Source organism: Hyla sarda, chromosome 3 (genome assembly GCF_029499605.1).
Source record: "Hyla sarda isolate aHylSar1 chromosome 3, aHylSar1.hap1, whole genome shotgun sequence".
Lineage (NCBI taxonomy): Eukaryota > Metazoa > Chordata > Amphibia > Anura > Hylidae > Hyla > Hyla sarda.
Window position 1 is genome coordinate 179,368,564 of NC_079191.1, and position 19,864 is coordinate 179,388,427.

Here is a 19,864-nt window from a genome sequence, read left to right on the forward strand (position 1 = left end):
CAAAAGAATTGTAAGTTTTGATTAAAGAAGTTTAAGGGATAGAAGATCATTGTTCTCCCAGGAAGTGAGGAAATTCAGAAGAATAGAAAAATCCCAAGTAGCGTGATACCTGGGAAATGGAGGTCTTTCAGAATGGATACTTTTCAAAAGTTTGCAAACTAAAGGATGTTTGCCAACAGGAAAAGTCAATGGGTACATGACTGAAAGATATAGCAGAACGATAAAGACTGTTGTTCGATAAGCTTTTCCGGAATCCAAAGAGTGTGATAGAAAATTCAAAATTAGATTTTTAAAGAAGCTAAAAAGGGATCCAAGTCCTTTTGTGTGCTCCAATGAACCCAAAGTTGCCTGGCTGATCTATAAGCCATCTTGGTACCTGGGGCCCAGGTGTCTGATGAGAGGTTTCTAGATGTTTCAGAAAGGTCCGTGTCAATTCTAGTTGGCCTAATATCTTCCAAGCAATCAACGTCAGTTGATACGAAACAATTAGAGGATGAGGTTCCTCTAAAGGATTGAGGAGAAGATGTTGATGGGAGGTAAGATCCTCGCAGTGTTGATTGTCATTCCAGGAATCTGGGGAAACCTCGCCTACATCGGCCACCGGGGTTGTCAGAACCAGAGTGGATTTCTGTAATAAAACCTGAACCAGAACTCTGGGGATCAGTGTGATGGGAGGAAAGTCTTATAGGATTTCCTGTGGCCAAATCTGACAAAAAGTATTTACTCCCGATGCTTCGGGATGCGGACACCAGGTGTAAAATTGGTGAAGTTGTTGGGCCCCATAAAGAGTTTATTTGCGGAAAAATTAAGGGCTCTAATCTCCAATCGCTGTGGTCGGTGAGATAATGGGAATGCCAGTCAGCCACCGTATTGGAAAGGCCTGGAAGATATTCCGCCTTCAAAACTATACTCATGCCAAAGATCTTTTGTGATATTAATGAGTAACTTGGATCTTGTACCTCCTAGGCGATTTGATGTAGTGGACGGCCGATATATTGTCCATACGTAGAAGTATGCAACAATGGGAACTATGTTTCGCAAACCTTTTTAGAGCAAAAAAGCCTGCGAGAAGTTCCAGACAATTTATATGGAGATGACTTTATGAAAGACCATTTCCCTCCTCTAGAAAGGGAACCGCAATGAGCACCCCATCCAGTAAGACTCTCGTCCGACTATAAAAAGATCTGGATTGGAGTTGAAAATAGTCTTCCCATTCCATAGCTGAAAATGTTGAAGCCACCAGAGAAGGACAAATTTCGTCTGAATAGTTCAGACTGTCTAATGTTGGATTTTTAATCGTTGGCGAGCCCTGTAATGAAGAGGGGCTGGAAAAATTGCCTGAATGGAAGCAGATAGAAGACCTACTATTCGAGCTATGGAACATAAAGAAAGGAGATTTTTGTTTTAAAATTGAGCGAATCACTTTTCAAATCAATTTTTTGTTTTTTGGTTGGTAGAAATTGAATAAAAATGAATTCATGAAGGGAGAATACAATATAATGAGGATAAAGAGAAAAAAAATTATATAAATCGAAAATAAAACAGATTCAAAGAAAATAAATAATATATACAAATATATATAATATAATATATACAAACATATATAATACAAATAATAAATGATTACATAACAAATATGAAAATTAATATTAAGAATTCATAAAAGTGAGCATAAAATTAACAGCCCTTATCTTCCTGAATAGCAGCAAAGAAAAAGGGTTATTTGGATGACTCTCAGACCTATATTTTATGGACTCTACTGTGATTATTTACCTTTATTACATAGCATGTTTGTACGCACAGTTTCAATTTTTTTTTCTGTTTATATATCTTTTATCGATTTTGCTGCTATGAGTAAAGAGAGAGTTGCAATTAGAGATGAGCGAACTTACAGTAAATTCGATTCGTCACGAACTTCTCGGCTCGGCAGTTGATGACTTATCCTGCATAAATGAGTTCAGCTTTCAGGTGCTCCCGTGGGCTGGAAAAGGTGGATACAGTCCTAGGAGACTCTTTCCTAGGACTGTATCCACCTTTTCCAGCCCACCGGAGCACCTGAAAGCTGAACTAATTTATGCAGGAAAAGTCATCAACTGCCGAGCCGAGAAGTTCGTGACGAATCGAATTTACTGTAAGTTCGCTCATCTCTAGTTGCAATGCATAATGTGAAGTCTCCGCTCTTGTAATAAAATTGAGGATTACAAAGAAACCACAGGGGAGATATATTAAGAATCCATAATTGGGAGTGAAATGTGCAAAATTTATACATCTTTGGCTGTCCTTATGTTGGAATTCAAAAACAATTGAGACCACTCCCACTCCCAGTTAAAAGTCCCAGTGACAAGAGGGGGACTTATGTGGTGTGCCATCATTTTGCTAATTTTTAATCCCAAAATAATGGACACAGATCCTTTAAAATTCTTTACTGTCTGACTTACAACTTTTTTTTTCCTTCTCTTCAGTCTGGAGCTCTCTTGGCCTGTGGTATTGTGAACTCTGGGGTGAGAAATGAATGTGACCCAGCTTTGGCCCTTCTCTCAGACTACGTCCTCCATAATAGTAACACCATGCGTCTTGGTGCCATTTTTGGGTGAGTGGCAGATCACATTTGAGGTTATTTTTGTTTCAGGTTGGATATGCAGGGGGATAATGGTGAGCTGTGGTCTTGGATAAGGCCTCCCTATTTAGCTAGTATAAGGTACTAATATCAGTTCGTTAATTGATAGATCAAGCGCCATCAGTGATCAATTTTTTGTATTGTCTAAGGATCATTTCTATCAATACTTTGCTTCTATTAGTACTCTGACTCATACCTCGTTCCCCAGGGTTGATTGATGTATATATCCTTTACTGTCAAAACCGTATAATATATTCTCTCCATATTGGTGAAGGTTATTCGCACGAGTTGTATTGGTAGGGTGGTTGTATTATGCTATATTTTACCTTTTTACTCTAGCAGTATTGTATTAAAAGTTTAGTTTTAAGACGTCATTGTTTTTTTTGTTTTTTCCAATGATTTGAATATGGATACATGCTGCTAGTACCGTGTTTCTCTGAAAATAAGACCGGGTCTTATATTAATTTTAGTCACAAAAAACACACTAGGGCTTATTTTCAGGGTAGGGCTTATTTATTTACAGTATGTACATTGAACAGCATACATTGCCCCCCAACGTCGTCTCGCGGATTGTGTGCGTGTTGTGTTTTAGAAGATGTCATGATTATTTAGTGAGTTATATTCCATAATAGAAGAGGCAATGATGTTTGACTGGTTTGGCAAATCTCTGAGTACCTGCATTGTCTAGGGCAGGGTGTTGGTGAAGCTGGTAATAAACATGTGCACCAACTCCAGAACTCGTAAAATCGGTTGCAGGATTTACATAAAAATGGTTAAAACCACCCACCGACCAAATGCTAGATTAGGCCACATGAAGGGGCACTAGGACTAGAAGCCAGAGTGGAGAGCTGTTAAATGGGCACGGTCAGATTCAAAAACTTTTTATATATTGTACATCTAGGCAATAAATTAACCTTTCTAATATACTTCATAAGAAAATATTTCCTTTTTATAGAAATCATGGCTTATTAAATCATGGCTTTGACCAAGATGAAGCACAGGCATGGACAAAGTCCAGTAAGTGAGGGTGGGCTAGCACTCCTCTGTGCTCTCTCCTGTCTGATAGGGCTCCTCTGTTCTCTCTCCTGTCTGATAGTATTTCTCTGTGCTCTCTCCTGCCTAATAGGACTCCTCTGTGCTCTCTACTGTCCTATGAGACAGGATAGAGCACAGACTGGACTTTGTTTATGCCTGTGCTTCAGCTTGGACAAAGCCATGATTTTATAAGCCATAATTTCTATAAAAAGGAAATAACATTTTCTTATGAAGTATAATAGAAAGGTTAATGTTTTGCCAAGATGTACAACATGTAAAAAGTTTTTGTATCTGACAGTGCCCATTTAATGCTTCAAGGGCTAAATGCTGGACATGGGTCCTTTATAGAAATCATTGCTTATAAAATCATGGCTTTATCCTCCTGTCTGATAGCACTCCTCTGTGCTCTCTCCTGTCTGATAGCACTCCTCTGTGCTCTCTCCTGTCTGATAGCACTCCTCTGTGCTCTCTCCTGTCTGATAGCACTCCTCTGTGCTCTCTCTTGTCTGATAGTACTCCTCTGTATTGTGTTCTGTCTGATAGCACTCCTCTGTGCTCTCTCCTGTCTGATAGCACTCCTCCTCTGTGCTCTCTCCTGTCTGGTAGCACTCCTCCTCTGTGCTCTCTCCTGTCTGGTAGCACTTTTCCTCTGTGCTCTCTCCTGTCCTATCAGACACAGAGGAGTGCTAGTACACCCTCACTTACTGGAATTTGTCCATGACTGTGCTTCAGCTTTGACAAAGCCATGATTGTATAAGCCATGATTTCTACAAAAAAAAATAAATCCTAAAGTATATTAGAAAGGTTAATGCTTTGCCCAGATGTACAAAATATTAAAAGTTTTTGTATCTGACAGTGCCCATTTGAGTTTTGGATAACTCTACACTTCCATGTTATCTGAGGAAATCTGTGGCTAGTCTTGGGGGCCCTACAAAAGTCATTGTCTTAACCCCTTAAGGACAATGGACGTACTCGTACGCCCCCGTTTCCGAGTCCTTAAGGACCGAGGACGTAGGAGTACGTCCTGTCCATTCCCGGCCCCCCCCCGCCGCTAGCCGGAGGGGAGCCGGTGCCCGATGCCTGCTGAAATTGTTCAGCAGGCATCGCGGCATATCGCCCAGGGGGGTCATTATGCCCCCCCATGTCGGCGATGGCCGCAGATCGCTGGACAATTCAGTCCAGCGATCTGCGGTGATTCCGGGTCAATCGGGTCTCCAGTGACCCGGAATTACTGGCTGATCGGGGCCATCAGAGACGGCCCCGAACAGCCAGAGCCAGCAGGGGTGAGGTGGCACTGGTGCCACCTCACGATCGCCCTGATTCGTAGGCCGACCAATCAGGGCGCCTGCTGCGGGTGTCACTCCCGCACCCGCTCCGCCCCTCTTCCGGAGGACGTGAGCGGGTGCGGGACGTGCACCCCGGGTGCTGGGGACCCCGATCCCCGGCGTTAATGTTGGGATCGGGGCCCCAGGAGCGGCGGCCGCGGCGGGACTGACCTGCGCGGCGTCTATCAGCAGCAGCAGGAGGTGAGTGACAGCCTCCTGCTGTTGCTTAGCAACAGCTCCCAGCATGCAAAAAGGGCATGCTGGGAGCTGTAGTTATGCAACAGGAGGAGGCAGACCACCACAACTCCCAGCATTCCCTTATGGGCATGCTGGGACTTATGGTTTTGCAACAGCTGGAGGCACATTCTTTCTATGGAAAAGTGTACCTTCAGCTGTTGTATAACTACAACTCCCAGCTTGCACAATCAGCTAAAGTGCATGCTGGGAGTTGTAGTGGTGCATCTGGTGGTTGCATAACTACAACTCCCAGCATGCCCGTTGGCTGTCGGTGACTGCTGAGAGTTGCAGTTTTGCAACAGCTGAAGGCACACTGAGTTAAGTAGCAAACCAGTGTGTCTCCAGCTGTTGCATAACTACAATCCCCAGCCAAAGTAGTATGCCTCCCGCTGTTGCATAACTATAACACCCAGCATGCCCTTCCACTGTCCGTACATGCTGGGGGTTGTAGCTTTTGCAACAGCTGAAGGCACACTGGTTGCAAAACACTGTTTGTTACCAAACTCGGTGTTTCACAACCAGTGTGCCTCCAGCTGTTGCAAAACTACAACTCCCAGCATGCACTGATAGACCGTACATGCTGGGAGTTGTAGTTTTGCAACAGCTGGATGTTTCCCCCCCCCCCCCCCCAATGTGAACGTACAGGGTACACTCACATGGGCAGAGGATTACAGTGAGTATCCGGCTGCAAGTTTGAGCTGCGGCAAATTTTCTGCTGCAGCTCAAACTGCCAGCGAGAAACTACTGTGAACCCCCCGCCCGTGCGACTCTACCCTAAAAACACTACACTACACTAACACAAAATAAAATAAAAAGTAAAAAACACTACATATACACATTCCCCTACACAGCCCCCCTCCCCAATAAAAATGAAAAACGTCTGGTACGCCACTGTTTCCAAAATCCTCCAGCTGTTGCAAAACTACTCCCAGTATTACCAGACAGCCACTGACTGTCCAGGCATGCTGAGACTTTTACAACAGCTGGAGGCACCCTGGTTGGGAATCACTGGCGTAGAATACCCCTATGTCCACCCCTATGCAATCCCTAATTTAGGCCTCAAATGCGCATGGCGCTCTCACTTTGGAGCCCTGTCGTATTTCAAGGCAACAGTTAAGGGTCACATATGGGGTATCGCCGTACTCGGGAGAAATTGTTACAAATTTTGGGGGGTATTTTCGGCTATTACCCTTTTTAAAAATGTAAAAATTTTGGGAAACCAAGCATTTTAGGTAAAACTTTTTTTTTTTTTTTTTTTTTTTTACATATGCAAAAGTTGTGAATCACTTGTGGGGTATTAAGGTTCACTTTACCCCTTGTTACGTTCCCCGAGGGGTCTAGTTTCCAAAATGGTATGCCATGTGGTTTTTTTTTTTTTTGCTGTCCTGGCACCATAGGGGCTTCCTAAAGGTGACATGCCCCCCAAAAACCATTTGTCGCTCCTTCCCTTCTGAGCCCTCTACTGCGCCCGCCGAACAATTAACATAGACATATGAGGTATGTGCTTACTCAAGAGAAATTGGGTTTCAAATACAAGTAAAAATTTTCTCCTTTTACCACTTGCAAAAATTCAAAAATTGGGTCTACAAGAACATGCGAGTGTAAAAAATGAAGATTGTGAATTTTCTCCTTCACTTTGCTGCTATTCCTGTGAAACACCTAAAGGGTTAATACACTTACTGAATGTCATTTTGAATACTTTGGGGGGTGCAGTTTTTATAATGGGGTCATTTATGGGGTATTTCTAATATGAAGACCCTTCAAATCCACTTCAAACCTGAACTGGTCCATGAAAAATAGTGAGTTTGAAAATTTTGTGAAAAATTTCCAAATTGCTTCTGAACTTTGAAGCCCTGTGGTGCCTTCCAAAAGTAAAAACTCATAAATTTTATGATGCAAACATAAAGTAGACATATTGTATATGTGAACCCAAAAATGTTTTATTTTGAATATCCATTTTCCTTACAAGCAGAGAGCTTCAAAGTTAGAAAAATGCTAAATTTTCATTTTTTTCATAACATTTTGGGATTTTTCACCAAGAAAGGATGCAAGTTATCATAACATTTTACCACTAAGTTAAAGTAGAATATGTCACGAAAAAACAATCTCAGAATCAGAATGATAACTAAAAGAATTCCAGAGTTATTAATGTTTAAAGTGACAGTGGTCAGAATTGCAAAAAATGCTCTGGTCCTTAAGGGGTTAAATGTGTTGTCACTCCACACTTTTCTATTTTTTTTTTACATTTTTAAAAAAAAAATTTATAAAAAAATAAAAATGAAACAATAATACTGTTATTAAGAAGTGGCTCCAAGCAATCACACATGTAGCAAAGCTATCTGTTATACATGTACTCATTACATAAGGAATATGTTTGTTTGATCTTTCAGCGATTTGGGTGATTTCATCAATAAAAGAGTTTTGATGACTTTCCCCTGTTATTAAAAACACTATGGATCAGTCTAGCTTGTGGGGAACAGAGCTGTGTGGTTTTATTTTTATTTTTATTTTTTAAATAAAACACACAGCTCTGTTCCCCACAAGCCAGACTGATCCATATAGTGTTTTTAATCAGTTTTTATTTTTTATTGATAAAATCACCCAGATTGCTGAAAGATCAAACATATTCCTTATGTAATGAGTAAATGTATAGCTGGATAGCTTTGCTACATGTATGATTGCTTAGAGCCACTTCTTAGTATCTATTTTTTTTCGAAGTAATTTTTATTTTAAAGAGATATGAAATAGTATTCAACAGTACAAGTAAGCATACAATATATACCAACACGCTCCAGGGACTGATTACAAACTGGGTGCTGCGTGCATGATCGCGGGTGTCCCCAGCTGCGGGACTCCCGCGATCAGGCATCTTATCCCCTATCCTTTGGATAGGGGATAAGATGTGTAAGCACCGGAGAACCCCTTTAACAACAATTCCTCAAACATCTGTGGGGTGTTAAAGGGGTATTCCAGGCAAAAGCTTTTTTAATATATATCAACTGGCTCCGGAAAGTTAAACAGATTTGTAAATGACTTCTATTAAAAAATCTTAATCCAACCAATAGTTATTAGCTTCTGAAGTTTTCTGTCTAACTGCTCAGTGATGATGTCACGTCCCGGGAGCTGTACATGATGGGAGAATATCCCCATAGGAACTGCACAGCTCCCGGGACCTGAGTCATCAGAGAGCAGTTAGACAGAAAACAACAACTCAACTTCAGAAGCTAATAACTATTGGAAGGATTAAGATTTTTTTAATAGAAGTAATTTACAAATCAGTTTAACTTTCTGGAGCCAGTTGATATATAAAAAAAAAATTTTGGCCTGGAATACCCCTTTAAGGCTCACCATACCTCTTATGTTCCTCAAATGTACATAGTGCGCTCTCACTCCTGAACCTTGTTGTGCGTCCGCAGAGCATTTTACGCCTACATATGGGTTATTTCCGTACTCAGAAGAAATTGCGTTACAAATTTTGGGGGTCTTTTCCTTTTACCTCTTGTGAAAATAAAAAGTATGGGGCAACACCAGCATGTTAGTGTAATATTTTTAATTTCTTTACACTAACAGGCTGGTGGTCACCCAACTAATGTCGCAATCTGAGAATGCTTATACAGTGGTCCCTTAGACAATATTACCACCAAACATCAAAGACCAAAGTACAGACATTATACCAACATATATGAGAACCTTTATTAAACATATACAAAGTATAAAATCACATAAAAAAAACACATATGGAGAGGTAAACCGATGACATGGACAGAAGACAACAGAGGTAATGGGGTAGCATGAATATTAAATCTTGGCATACATGTGGTAAATGGCGTGGTAAATGGCGTGGTGCGGCTCTGATCTACACATGGGTAATGGTGTAGCAGTAGCCATAATAGCATTTAGACACAAGTGATAATCATTCTTGGAATATACAGGTAGTATAAATAATAAGATTAAATAGAGAAATGCACCCTGCCTAGACACCTCACCTCTGTTCAGCCCCAAACGCGTTTTCACACACCTGCTTCCTCAGTCGGTGTGTCATGTGTTGGTTGCCTCTACTATTTATACTATAGGCCATCCAATGAAAATAAGTTTTCTCTATCGGCTCCATTGGGGGACACAGAACCTTGCTGCTTTCTCTAGGAGGTTGACACTATGGTAACCAAAAAGTCGGCTCCTCCCAGCAGGATATACCCGCCTCCAGGCCACTGAGCAATTCAGTTTTTGCTTAGTGTCTAAAGAGGTGGACATGGTCTGGTTTTCTCCAGACTAAGTCTCATATTTTTATTTATTAGGTTTAGGGGACGTGCTAGTTCTTTATTTCTGTTTTCAGGTGGGGACTCGGGAACGCACGGTTTCCTCATTGCGAGAGGTGGCAGGCATCTTGGATGTACTGTTAACCCCCTCTCGCCAACGGTCAGCGCTTTGGGTTGTACCTCATGGGTCCAGGTCCCCCCTACCTCCCTGTTCACCTCGCTATGAGCTTGGATTGCCGCAGGTGAAAATGCTGACTGAAGACTCCATGACTGAGGACTTCATGAGGTAAGTTCTTCAGACAAGGTGAGTATATCTCCCTCTCTACAGGTCCTGGAAGAGCCCTTGCAACCTCTGGAGACCCCTGACTTGTGACCACTCTTATACTATTTTTCTGGGGTCTGTCTGGAGGGTATTGTTCCCTCCTTATTCTCTATATGGAACCCCCCTTTTTATATGGAAAGGGGCTCTCTTTATTCATGTGGGGAAGGGGCTCTCTTTATTCATATGGGGAAGTACAGTGGTGCTTTTGTGTGGTGCTTTTTCCCTGCACTCCGGGCCAGGGATTACTCTGCGCGTGGCTGCCGGCTTCAGCGGCAGCAGCGCTTTTACTTTCACTTCTCGGCGGCCTTCTTATCCAGGGAGTCATTGTCCCGATCCCTTCCAGGGAGCTCTTACGGGGTTCCCAAGTAGGGCGGTTCTGTGCGGCCCATCTTGGGTCTCAAGCATCTCAAAGAACACCTTCTAATCCGCCATTCCCGAATGGAATATCTCCGCTCATTGGTGGCGTCTATGGATCTGGGGGGAGGGGAGGAGATATCTACGATGCCTACCTCCATGTTCCTATATTTCCCGGCCATCAGCGGTACCTCTCTCTCTCCCTCTCCCTCTCTCTTTCTCTCTCTCTCTCTTTCTCCCTCTCTTTCTCCCTCTCTTCCTTTCTTTCTCTCTTCTACCCCCCCCCCTTTACCTGGCGGGCTTACTTTTGTTGGTGCGAAACTCAGACCCTTTTTTTCTCCAAGCTGTCCCCATCTCCCTCTCGGGACTTAAACTTAGTCCTAGATGTTCTCCAGGACGCCATATCCTCCTTCGCCTCCTATCCTGGGAGGTGGTTTTTCATTGGCTATTACTTCCGTTAGGAGAGCATCTGAGCTGGCAGCTCTTCCTGCCGTTCTCCTTTCCTGATAGTTCTTCAGGACAAGGTTGTTCTCCGGCCACATCCGTCCTTCTTACTTGGGGTCGTTTCATCTTTTCTTCTCAACGAGGACATCATCCTTCCGTCTTTTTGTCCCGCTCCTTTTCATGCCAGGGAGCGCTTACTCCACAAATCGCATGTGGTATGGGCTGTCCGAGCTTATCTATCTCTCACCTCTTCCTTTCACCAGTGTGATCCTTTCTTTTCTTCATCCTTGCGGAAGGGACAGCCTGCTTCCAAGGCCACTGTTTCCAGGTGGATCCGATGTGCCATTTCAGAAGCTTACCGCTGCATGGGAAAGGTCCCGCTCTTCAGGGTTTTTTGCCTCATTTCACCACTCTCTGGGAGCATCCTGGGCTCTCTCCGAAACAAGGCCTCGGCCTCACAGATCTGAAAAGCGGCCACCCGGGCGTCTATGCACACTTTTTTCGAGCCTTTACCAGGTTCATACCTTCGCATCGGCTGATGCTAGTCTGGGCCGTAAAGTGTTGCAGGTGGCGGTAGTACAGCCAACTGCCTGACCTTTTTTCTCTGCCCACCCAAGGGACGGCTTTGGTACGTCCCAAGGTTCTGTGTCGCCCAATGGAGCCGATAGAGAAAAGGAGATTTTTTAGACTTAACGTAAAATCTCTTTCTCGAAGGATCCATTGGGGGACACAGCTCCCGACCTTTTTCTGGGGTTCCTTTTCGGTTATCTGTCCGAGGGAGTGTGCAGTTTATTTTTCTTCTGGTACTCGAACAGTTCGTGTTTTTTTTTTTTTTTTTTTTTTTCCCTTTGACCTGTCGGTCTCCTCCTATTGCTCTGGGACTAAAACTGAATTGCTCAGTGGCCTGGAGGAGGGTATATCCTGCTGGGAGGAGCTGACTTTTTTTGGTTACCATAGTGTCAACCTCCTAGAGACAGCAGCATATACCCAAGGTTCTGTGTCCCCCAATGGATCCTTCGAGAAAGGGATTTTACGGTTGTAAAATTGTCTCCTCACCCACCTGCTGGTAATGATGTACGCAGTATAATGAGGCTTGTGACAGAACCCCGTCATTCTCAGAATTACAACTCCCAGCATGTACTGACAGACCGTGTATGCTGGGAGTTGTACTTTTGCAACAGCTCGAGGCACACAGATTGGAAAACCTTCAGTTAGGTTCTGTTATCTAACTCAGTATTTTCCAACCAGCATGCCTCCAGCTTTTACAAAACGAACTCCTAGCATGTACTGATCGCTGAAGGGCATGCTGGGAGATGTAGTTATGCAACAGCTGGAGGTACGCAACTGCAATTCCCAGCATGACGAGACAGCCGTTTGCTGTTCGTGTATGCTGGGAGTTGTAATTTTGCAAAATTTAGGGGGCCACGGTTTAGAAACCACTGCACAGTGATCTCCAAACTGTGGCCCTCCAGATGTTGCAAAACTACAAATCCCAGCATGCCCAAACAGCTCTCTGGGCATGCTGGGAGTTGTAGTTTTGCAACATCTGGAGGGCTACAGTTTAGAGACCACTGTATAGTGGTTTCCAAACTATATCCCTCAAGATGTTGCTAGGCAACTCAACAGCTTCCGTAGTCTGCACCAGGGAGCCAGCCGCACGCGATCGCCGCCGATGGTAAGTGACCTCTGGCATCAGTCACTGTCTGTTCCCCCGTTCTGCCCGGACTACTGTGGTTGGGCAGAATGGGGGAACTGAACTTTATTTGTCGGTCACTGATCTGCCACTTCACTCCTATCCCTTCAGGAGGATCCCCCTTATTTTCCGGGTCACCGGAGACCCGTATGATCCGGAATCACCGCGGATCACTGGTCTGAATTCATGTGGGGGGGGGGGGGGTGGTTATGCGTCGGGATGCCTGCTGAATGATTTCAGCAGTCTTCCCGGTCCGGTCCCTGACCGGCTAGCGGCCGGGACCGAAATTCCCACCGTGTACCCATACCCCCTTAGTCCTTAAGGGCTTTAAAACGGGGGCGTATGGATACACCTGCCGTCCTTTAAGGGGTTAAAGTGCATTTGACACTTGATCTATAGTTGATAGCCCTTACTACACTGTGTGGCACTTTTAACAACCTAATGTCAGACATAAATTTTGTTCATTTGTTTGCTTAAAAAAAAAAAAACTAAAAAAAAATACAAAACCACATTGTATGTACAACGTAAGTAATACGCATTGATGGTGCATGCGTGAGTAAATTACAAATTACCGCCTCTCTGACACAATGGGGGAGGTTTATCAAAATTCTAACTGTAAATATGCGGGGAAGTAGCACAAAAATAAACCGCTCATATGTAGTACCCAATAGGGCAATCACTCACGGATCCATGGATAAAAGGTAGTTTAACAAACCTTCGTAAATACAGACACAGCATGCTGCAGTCTTTGCCTCTGTGCTACAAGTTGCAGGTGGTGCTGGCTGTTATTATATCTACTGCAGAGATTTATCAAAACCTGTCCAGATGAAAAGTTGCTGAGTTGCCCATAGTAACTGATCAGATCACTTCTTTCATTTTACAGAGGCATTGTTAAAAATGAGTGATCTGATTGGTTGCTATGGGCAACTCAGCAACTTTTCCTCAGGGCAGATTTTGATAAATCTCCCCCTATGGGACAAGATAAATATTTTTGTTTTTGTTTGTGATATATATATATATTTTTTTTTTATATATATATTTTTTTTATTGAACTAAAGAGAAACAAAGAAATAAAGGTATACCTTGCATTAGGTTAACCCCTACTATACTCTGGCCCATTTAACAACTGTATCAAGTGACTAATACACTGTAATATTTTCTAATTCTAAAACTGCCTAATTAACTATTTCCAGACTGGGACTTGCGTATGCTGGTTCCAATCGTGAGGATGTGCTGACACTTCTGCTTCCGGTAATGGGGGATTCAAAGTCCAGTATGGAGGTAAGACATTAAATATCGTCAAGTAAAATCCTTCAGGGATATGTATCAATACCTGTGCAGAAAAAAACTTTTTGAGGCATCCTTTAAAATGAAAGGGGCAATCTGATTGGTTGCTTTGGGCAACTGCACCACTTTTTCCTCTGCACAGGTTTCTATACATTTTCCCCTGTGTCTTTTCAGAAAATTGTGTCTGAGTTGGTAGGAGTCTGACTTTGACTTTTTTAGTTCACTCACTATATAGGTCTAGTCTTGGTGAGCCTCTTTCCAGTCTTACTATACACATTCCTTATTGTTCATTTCTGGTCTATTAGGTGGTTGGAGTAACAGCCCTTGCTTGTGGAATGATTGCTGTGGGGTCGTGCAATGGGGATGTGACTTCCACAATCCTTCAGACAATTATGGAGAAATCTGAGCAAGAGCTGAAGGACACATTTGCTCGTTGGCTTCCTCTTGGCTTGGGGTTGAACCATCTAGGTAAGTATGTTTGTGTTCAGAGTGATTTTGTAAATCCAGGAAAGTTCCTATTAATGTGATTGCTTCTTGTTTCTAAGTACCATTCTACTCCTCTCTCTCTTTTAGGAAAAGGTGAAGCTATTGAGGCAATCCTAGCTGCTTTGGAGGTTGTTTCTGAGCCATTTCGCAGCTTTGCCAATGCTCTTGTTGATATCTGTGCTTATGCAGGTAGGTTCCGAGTGTGGTAGACTAAATTAATTGTGCAGGGATTAAACAAGTAATAGATGCCTAATAACAAAAGTTGGGACGGGGCTCTATCCTGGCATGTGCTTTATCAATGTGCGATGGAAATGCTCCTTTGTATGTTGGCAGCACATGTCTATGTAAGGAATTTAGAGTTCTCTGTCAGTGTTCCAAGTTTTCTAAAGATATATTACCTACAAGCCCAACGCGGCTAATAATTTAATCAATAACCTACAAAATTAGCCCAAAGATATAGTCAAAAATATAATTCTTTATTACATATACAAAAATAGGTAGAAAAACACCCATAAAATAACCCACCCTTAAAAACCCTTAAAAGGGTGGGTTATTTTATGGGTGTTTTTCTACCTATTTTTGTATATGTAATAAAGAATTATATTTTTGACTATATCTTTGGGCTATTTTCTAAAGATATGTTCAAGTGAACCAAGCAGCAGATTTTACCATATATTGTAGGGGACCAAGGGCATACGCCCTTGCTCCCTGGTACTTGGCGTTTCCATTCACTGCCGCGCACAACAGCTATCCTATGGCATCGGCTAGGGGGGGTCCTGAGGAGGAACTGGAGTTGAAGTTTTACAACATCTCCAAGTGGTCTCCAAACTGTTCTCCAGTTGTTGCACAACTACAACTCCCAGCATGCCCTTTGGCTGTCCGGGCATGCTGAGAGTTGTAGTTTTGCAACAACTGGAGGCACACTGGTTGGGAAACACTGTTTCCTAACTCACGGTTTCCCAATCCGTGTGCCTCCAGCTGTTGCATAACTACATCTCCCAGCATGCATGGTCTGTCAGTGCATGCTGGGAGTTGTAGTTTTGCCATAGATGCTTATGAATTTGATTCAGAGACAGTTTTTTCGTGACATATTCTTCTTTGTTAGTTGTAAATTTTCGTGGATACTTTCATGAACTTCATGAAATGTTGAAAATGTTTCCCTTTTCGAACTTTTAAACTCTGCTTGTAGGGAAAATGGACATGCCAAATAAATTTATATATTGATGAACATATACAATGTCTATTTTATGTTTGCATCATAAAGTTGACATGTTCTTACTTTTTGAACCCATTAGAGGACTTCAAAGTATAGCAGTAATTTTTTCCAAATTTTCACAAAAAATTCTAAATCTGAATTTTTCAGGGGCCAATTAAGTTTGAAGTGGATTTGAGGCGCCCTTCTGTGAGAAATCCCCCATAAAGTATTCGAAATGACATTCAGAACTTTAAACCTTTAGGTGTTTGACAGGAATAGCAGCAAAATGAACAGTCCATTCATGCTGGGAGTTGTAGTTATGCAACAGCTGTAGGCACACTGGTTGGGAAACACTGAGTTAAGTAACAGACTACTACAGTGTTTCCGAACCAGTGTACTTCGAGCTGTTGCAAAAATACAACTCCCAGCATGCATGGTCTGTCAGTGCATGCTGGGAGTTGTAGCTTTGCAATAGCTGGAGGCACATGGGTTGGGGAACACTAAGTTAGGAAACACTGTTTCCCAAACAGTGTGCCACCAGTTGTTGCAAAACTACAACTTCCAGCATGCTAGGACAGCCAAAGGGCATTCTGGGAGTTGTAGTTATGCAACAACTGAAGAACAGTTTGGAGACCACTGTGTAGTGGTCTCCAAACTGTGGCCATCCAGATGTTGCAAAACTTAAACTGCAAGCATGCCTAGACTGCCCAGGCATGCTGGGAGTTGTAGTTTGGCAACATATATATAACTGTGCTCTTCCAGATGTGGCAAAACTAGAACTCCCAGCATTCAGAGACCTCCCAGCATGCTAGGACTCTCTGTCCATGCTAGGAGTTGTAGTTTCGCAACATCTGGAAGGGCACAGTTTGGAGACCACTACACAGTAGTCTCCAAACTGTTCTCCAATTGTTGCCTAACTACAACTCCCAGAATGCCCTTTGGCTGTCTGGGTATGCTGGGAGTTGTAGTTTTGTAAACCCCTAGCAGCATACTCGCATCGATCGCTGCCGCACAGGAGTCGTCGTCCCCCCTGCGCTCTGCGGGCAGAGCGGGGGATTAACTGTATTGGGCAGCGCCAATCACTCTGATTTACCAGGCCATCGGGTCAGCAGGGTCTGAATTGTCCGACGAATCACTGCGATCGCCGACAAGGGGAGTCTCAGAGCCCCCCTGGGAGATATGCCAGGATGGCTGCTGTTAGATAACAGCAGCCTGCCCGGCCTGATCACCGCGTCCAGAGACGCGGTGATCACGGAACGCAGCGCCGTAAACGTACGGCGCTGTGCACTAAGTGACTCTTAGCAGCGCCACACATTTATGGTGCTCATCCCTAAGGGGTTAAAGTGACACTGGTCAGACACAAAATGCTCTTGTCCTTAAGGTCATAATGGCTTGGTTCTTAAGGGAATATGTAACTCTTGACAAAGCGTTATGTATGGTAAAATCTGTTAAGCAGAGTGGGCGGGACCATGGCCGGAGTGACTGAACTCAGTAAGTATAGCAACCCACCCAGGGGGACTACTTACAGGGCAGCACGGGGACTTTATAACTTCATATCGTCGCCATCCCTGCGGACAAAAACGTTCCCTGGGGAAGTTAAGGATAAAGATTTTACCACATATAACGCTTTGTCGAGTGTTTATCCCCTTAAGGACTCAGCCCATTTTGGCCTTAAGGACTCAATTTTATTTTTACGTTTTCGTTTTTTCCTCCTCGCCTTCAAAAAATCATAACTTTTATATTTTCATCCACAGACTAGTATGAGGGCTTGTTTTTTGCGCGACCAATTGTCCGTTGTAATGCCATCACTCACTTTACCATAAAATGTATGGCGCAACAGAAAAAATTACTATTAGTGTGGAGAAATAAAAAAAAAAAAACTGTCATGTATGGTACGTAAATGTACGTCCTGGTGCGTTAAGAACCACCGCACCAGGACGTATATTTATGTCCTGTGTTAAGGGGTTATATTGTCAAATCAGCCGCTTGGTTCCCTTTAGAGAATAACCTGCATCGAATTTTTATGGTTTTTGAGGTTGTTTTGCTCATTCTAAGGACTTAATAGGGACCCTAGAATCTTTTAACTCTTGGCATCTTTAGTTTAATTTATAACCATGAATTTTAACATCTTTGCTAGGTTCTGGAAATGTACTGAAGGTCCAGCAGCTTCTTCATATTTGCAGTGAACACTATGACTCCAAGGAGAAAGAGGAGGAGAAGAAAGACAAAAAAGAGAAGAAAGAGAGTGCTGCTGACATGGGATCTCACCAGGTGGGGCTTTATACCTGTCTTGTTCTATTTTATTTAGTCACCTTAGATAGATGAAAAGGAACATCCCCCCCCTCCCCAATCCAAACATATGTTTACAAGGGTATGAGGAGGATGGCACCACATATTGAGGCCAAAGTTAAGTGGTGTTAGAAAAACATGTTTATTATTCAAATATTTGCTACAATGTATGGACCGTGCACAAATATTTAATTCTCCCGTGTATGGAAGCCTTTTTTTCCCTACTTTTGATACGAACTGGAATCATTACTTGGTATGGTCTGTGAACTTTTCAGAATATCCTGAAATGCAAGATTTCAGGATTATTTAAAATGGAAAGTTTGACCAAAAACATCACCAAAAATTCTTAACATCCTGAATAGAGAGGGCATCAATCACTGACTCTCAAGGTGCCAACACCCGACACCCTGCACTTTTCATTTTATAGTTGTGTAACTGGAGATCCGCTCCCATTCACTTCAATTGGAGCTGAGCTGCAATTACCTGGTGCCACCGCTGTACAATGAATGGTGCAGGGCTTCCTGTCCCGTTCACTATATAGTGCAGGGGTTGAACAGCTGGTCATTGCGGGTAACACTATGCTGTTCAACTAGTGATGGCCTGTCCTTTAAAGCTGGCCGTACACATTTGTACAATAATTTTTAAATTTGACATTTCATATTTAATCTAATATCTGTAAATTGAAAATCAGTTTGGTATTTCCTCCACTAAAAATATTTTGTTATAGGGTGTGGCAGTCCTTGGCATTGCTCTCATTGCTATGGGTGAAGAAATTGGATCAGAGATGGCACTCCGCACCTTTGGACATTTGGTAATATATGTAAATTTGAATCTACCCCCTTTCTATTCGGAAACAAATGTTTTTCCTGTTATGCTATTGAGATGGTCTCGGAGCACTTGGTAAACCCTGTACCTATTCCACACGTTTTTAATGTGTTCACTATTTTTGACACTGATATATTTTTGATATCCTTCCCTGTGTTAGAAGGCCTCTGCTTTAACAGTGACAGTTTTGACAGTGTGATATTCTGCAGTGATTTATAGTAAACTGCCTTGTATGGCTGCACATGAGTGTGAGATCTCTGTCTCTCAAAGTAAAAAGTTAACTGTAACATACTCTAAAGTCATATAAATTATGCTACCCATTGACTTTAAAAGGTCAACAGCAAATCTTCATATCCTCCGCTACTGCAGATTTGCTGTGGACCCATTAAAATGAATGGGCAGCAAAATTCTTAGCAGACTTTCTATGTGGAAAATCCTCAGCAAAATAAACGTGTGAACATACTCTTAGGGTGGATTTTCACAGCGTATTTAGCTGCGGATCCGCTGGTGAAGGCCCCGCTGTATGCTGTCTTTATATGTGCCTGCTGGTAGTGGCAATACGCCGCTACGTGCAGACATAGTGCAGCGATGTGCGCGGTTTACTCGCACATCGCGGCCGCTCTCCCTGCTCTGAGCTAGGCAGAGAGCTCCCGCGATGTGAGAGTATACTGCGACTCGCACATTGCAGTGTATCTGCTGCCAGCAAGCACATGTAAAGCCAGCATAGAGCGGGCCTTCACCGGTGGATTTGCAGCGTAAAATCCGCTGTAAATACGCACGGGAACGTACCCTTAGGCTGCTTTTACACTGTGCCGTAATTGCTCATAATAAATAAGTTAAAATAAAGAAAAAATGCCAGGTCTGCTTCACACCTGGCCTCAAAACTGCACTATGTAAGAGCACCTTTTTAAATGTGTATGTTTATTGTAATTTGGTCTGCATTCATCAGGAGTGTTGTGTCAAGATGGCACCTTGGCATAAAGTAGATAAAAGTTGACACAGGATTATTAAAGAAGATGATTAACATGTGAGATGGACCTTTGATTCAGTAGATTAATACTTGGAGCCAAACAGCAAACTCTTTGGGTTTGACAAAGAACTCAGAGTGCTGTTTTCTACTTTCTCTGGCAGTCCCGTACACGTAGGGCACTCTTGAATCTGTACACTGCTGCTGTATGCAGGTCTTTGTGTTTGGCACCTATAAAGCCGTAAGTTCAGGTGCCAACTACAATTAAGGGACTGCAGACTGCACTACGGTGTGTAAGAGCGCTCTTTGAATGGAGCAGCAGTGCTCACACTTGATCACCTATTACTCTCACATCTATTCAAACAGGCATACAGGACCCATGTTCTTATGATTGATTATGGTCCCAGTGGTTGGACCTCAGTTTATTATATGCCTTTCACCTATCCTGTAGATATCCAGGAATGACCCCTTTTAATTGTGACAGATGACAAAGTCCACAACTTTATTTGACTAGTGCATCATTATATATAAT

At 42.9% G+C, this 19,864-nt stretch overlaps 1 protein-coding gene across 1 annotated transcript in view; it reads left to right on the top strand.

Moving 5' to 3' along the window:
- Positions 1 to 19,864, top strand: part of PSMD2 (proteasome 26S subunit ubiquitin receptor, non-ATPase 2) — a 58,120-nt gene that overhangs the window by 30,502 nt on the left and 7,754 nt on the right. Inside the window, exons 11-16 of the mRNA XM_056565654.1 lie at positions 2,463 to 2,590; positions 13,477 to 13,564; positions 13,876 to 14,038; positions 14,144 to 14,245; positions 17,389 to 17,522; positions 18,268 to 18,351. Coding sequence (XP_056421629.1) covers positions 2,463 to 2,590; positions 13,477 to 13,564; positions 13,876 to 14,038; positions 14,144 to 14,245; positions 17,389 to 17,522; positions 18,268 to 18,351 — 699 coding nt within the window. The remainder of the gene's footprint in view (positions 1 to 2,462; positions 2,591 to 13,476; positions 13,565 to 13,875; positions 14,039 to 14,143; positions 14,246 to 17,388; positions 17,523 to 18,267; positions 18,352 to 19,864) is intronic.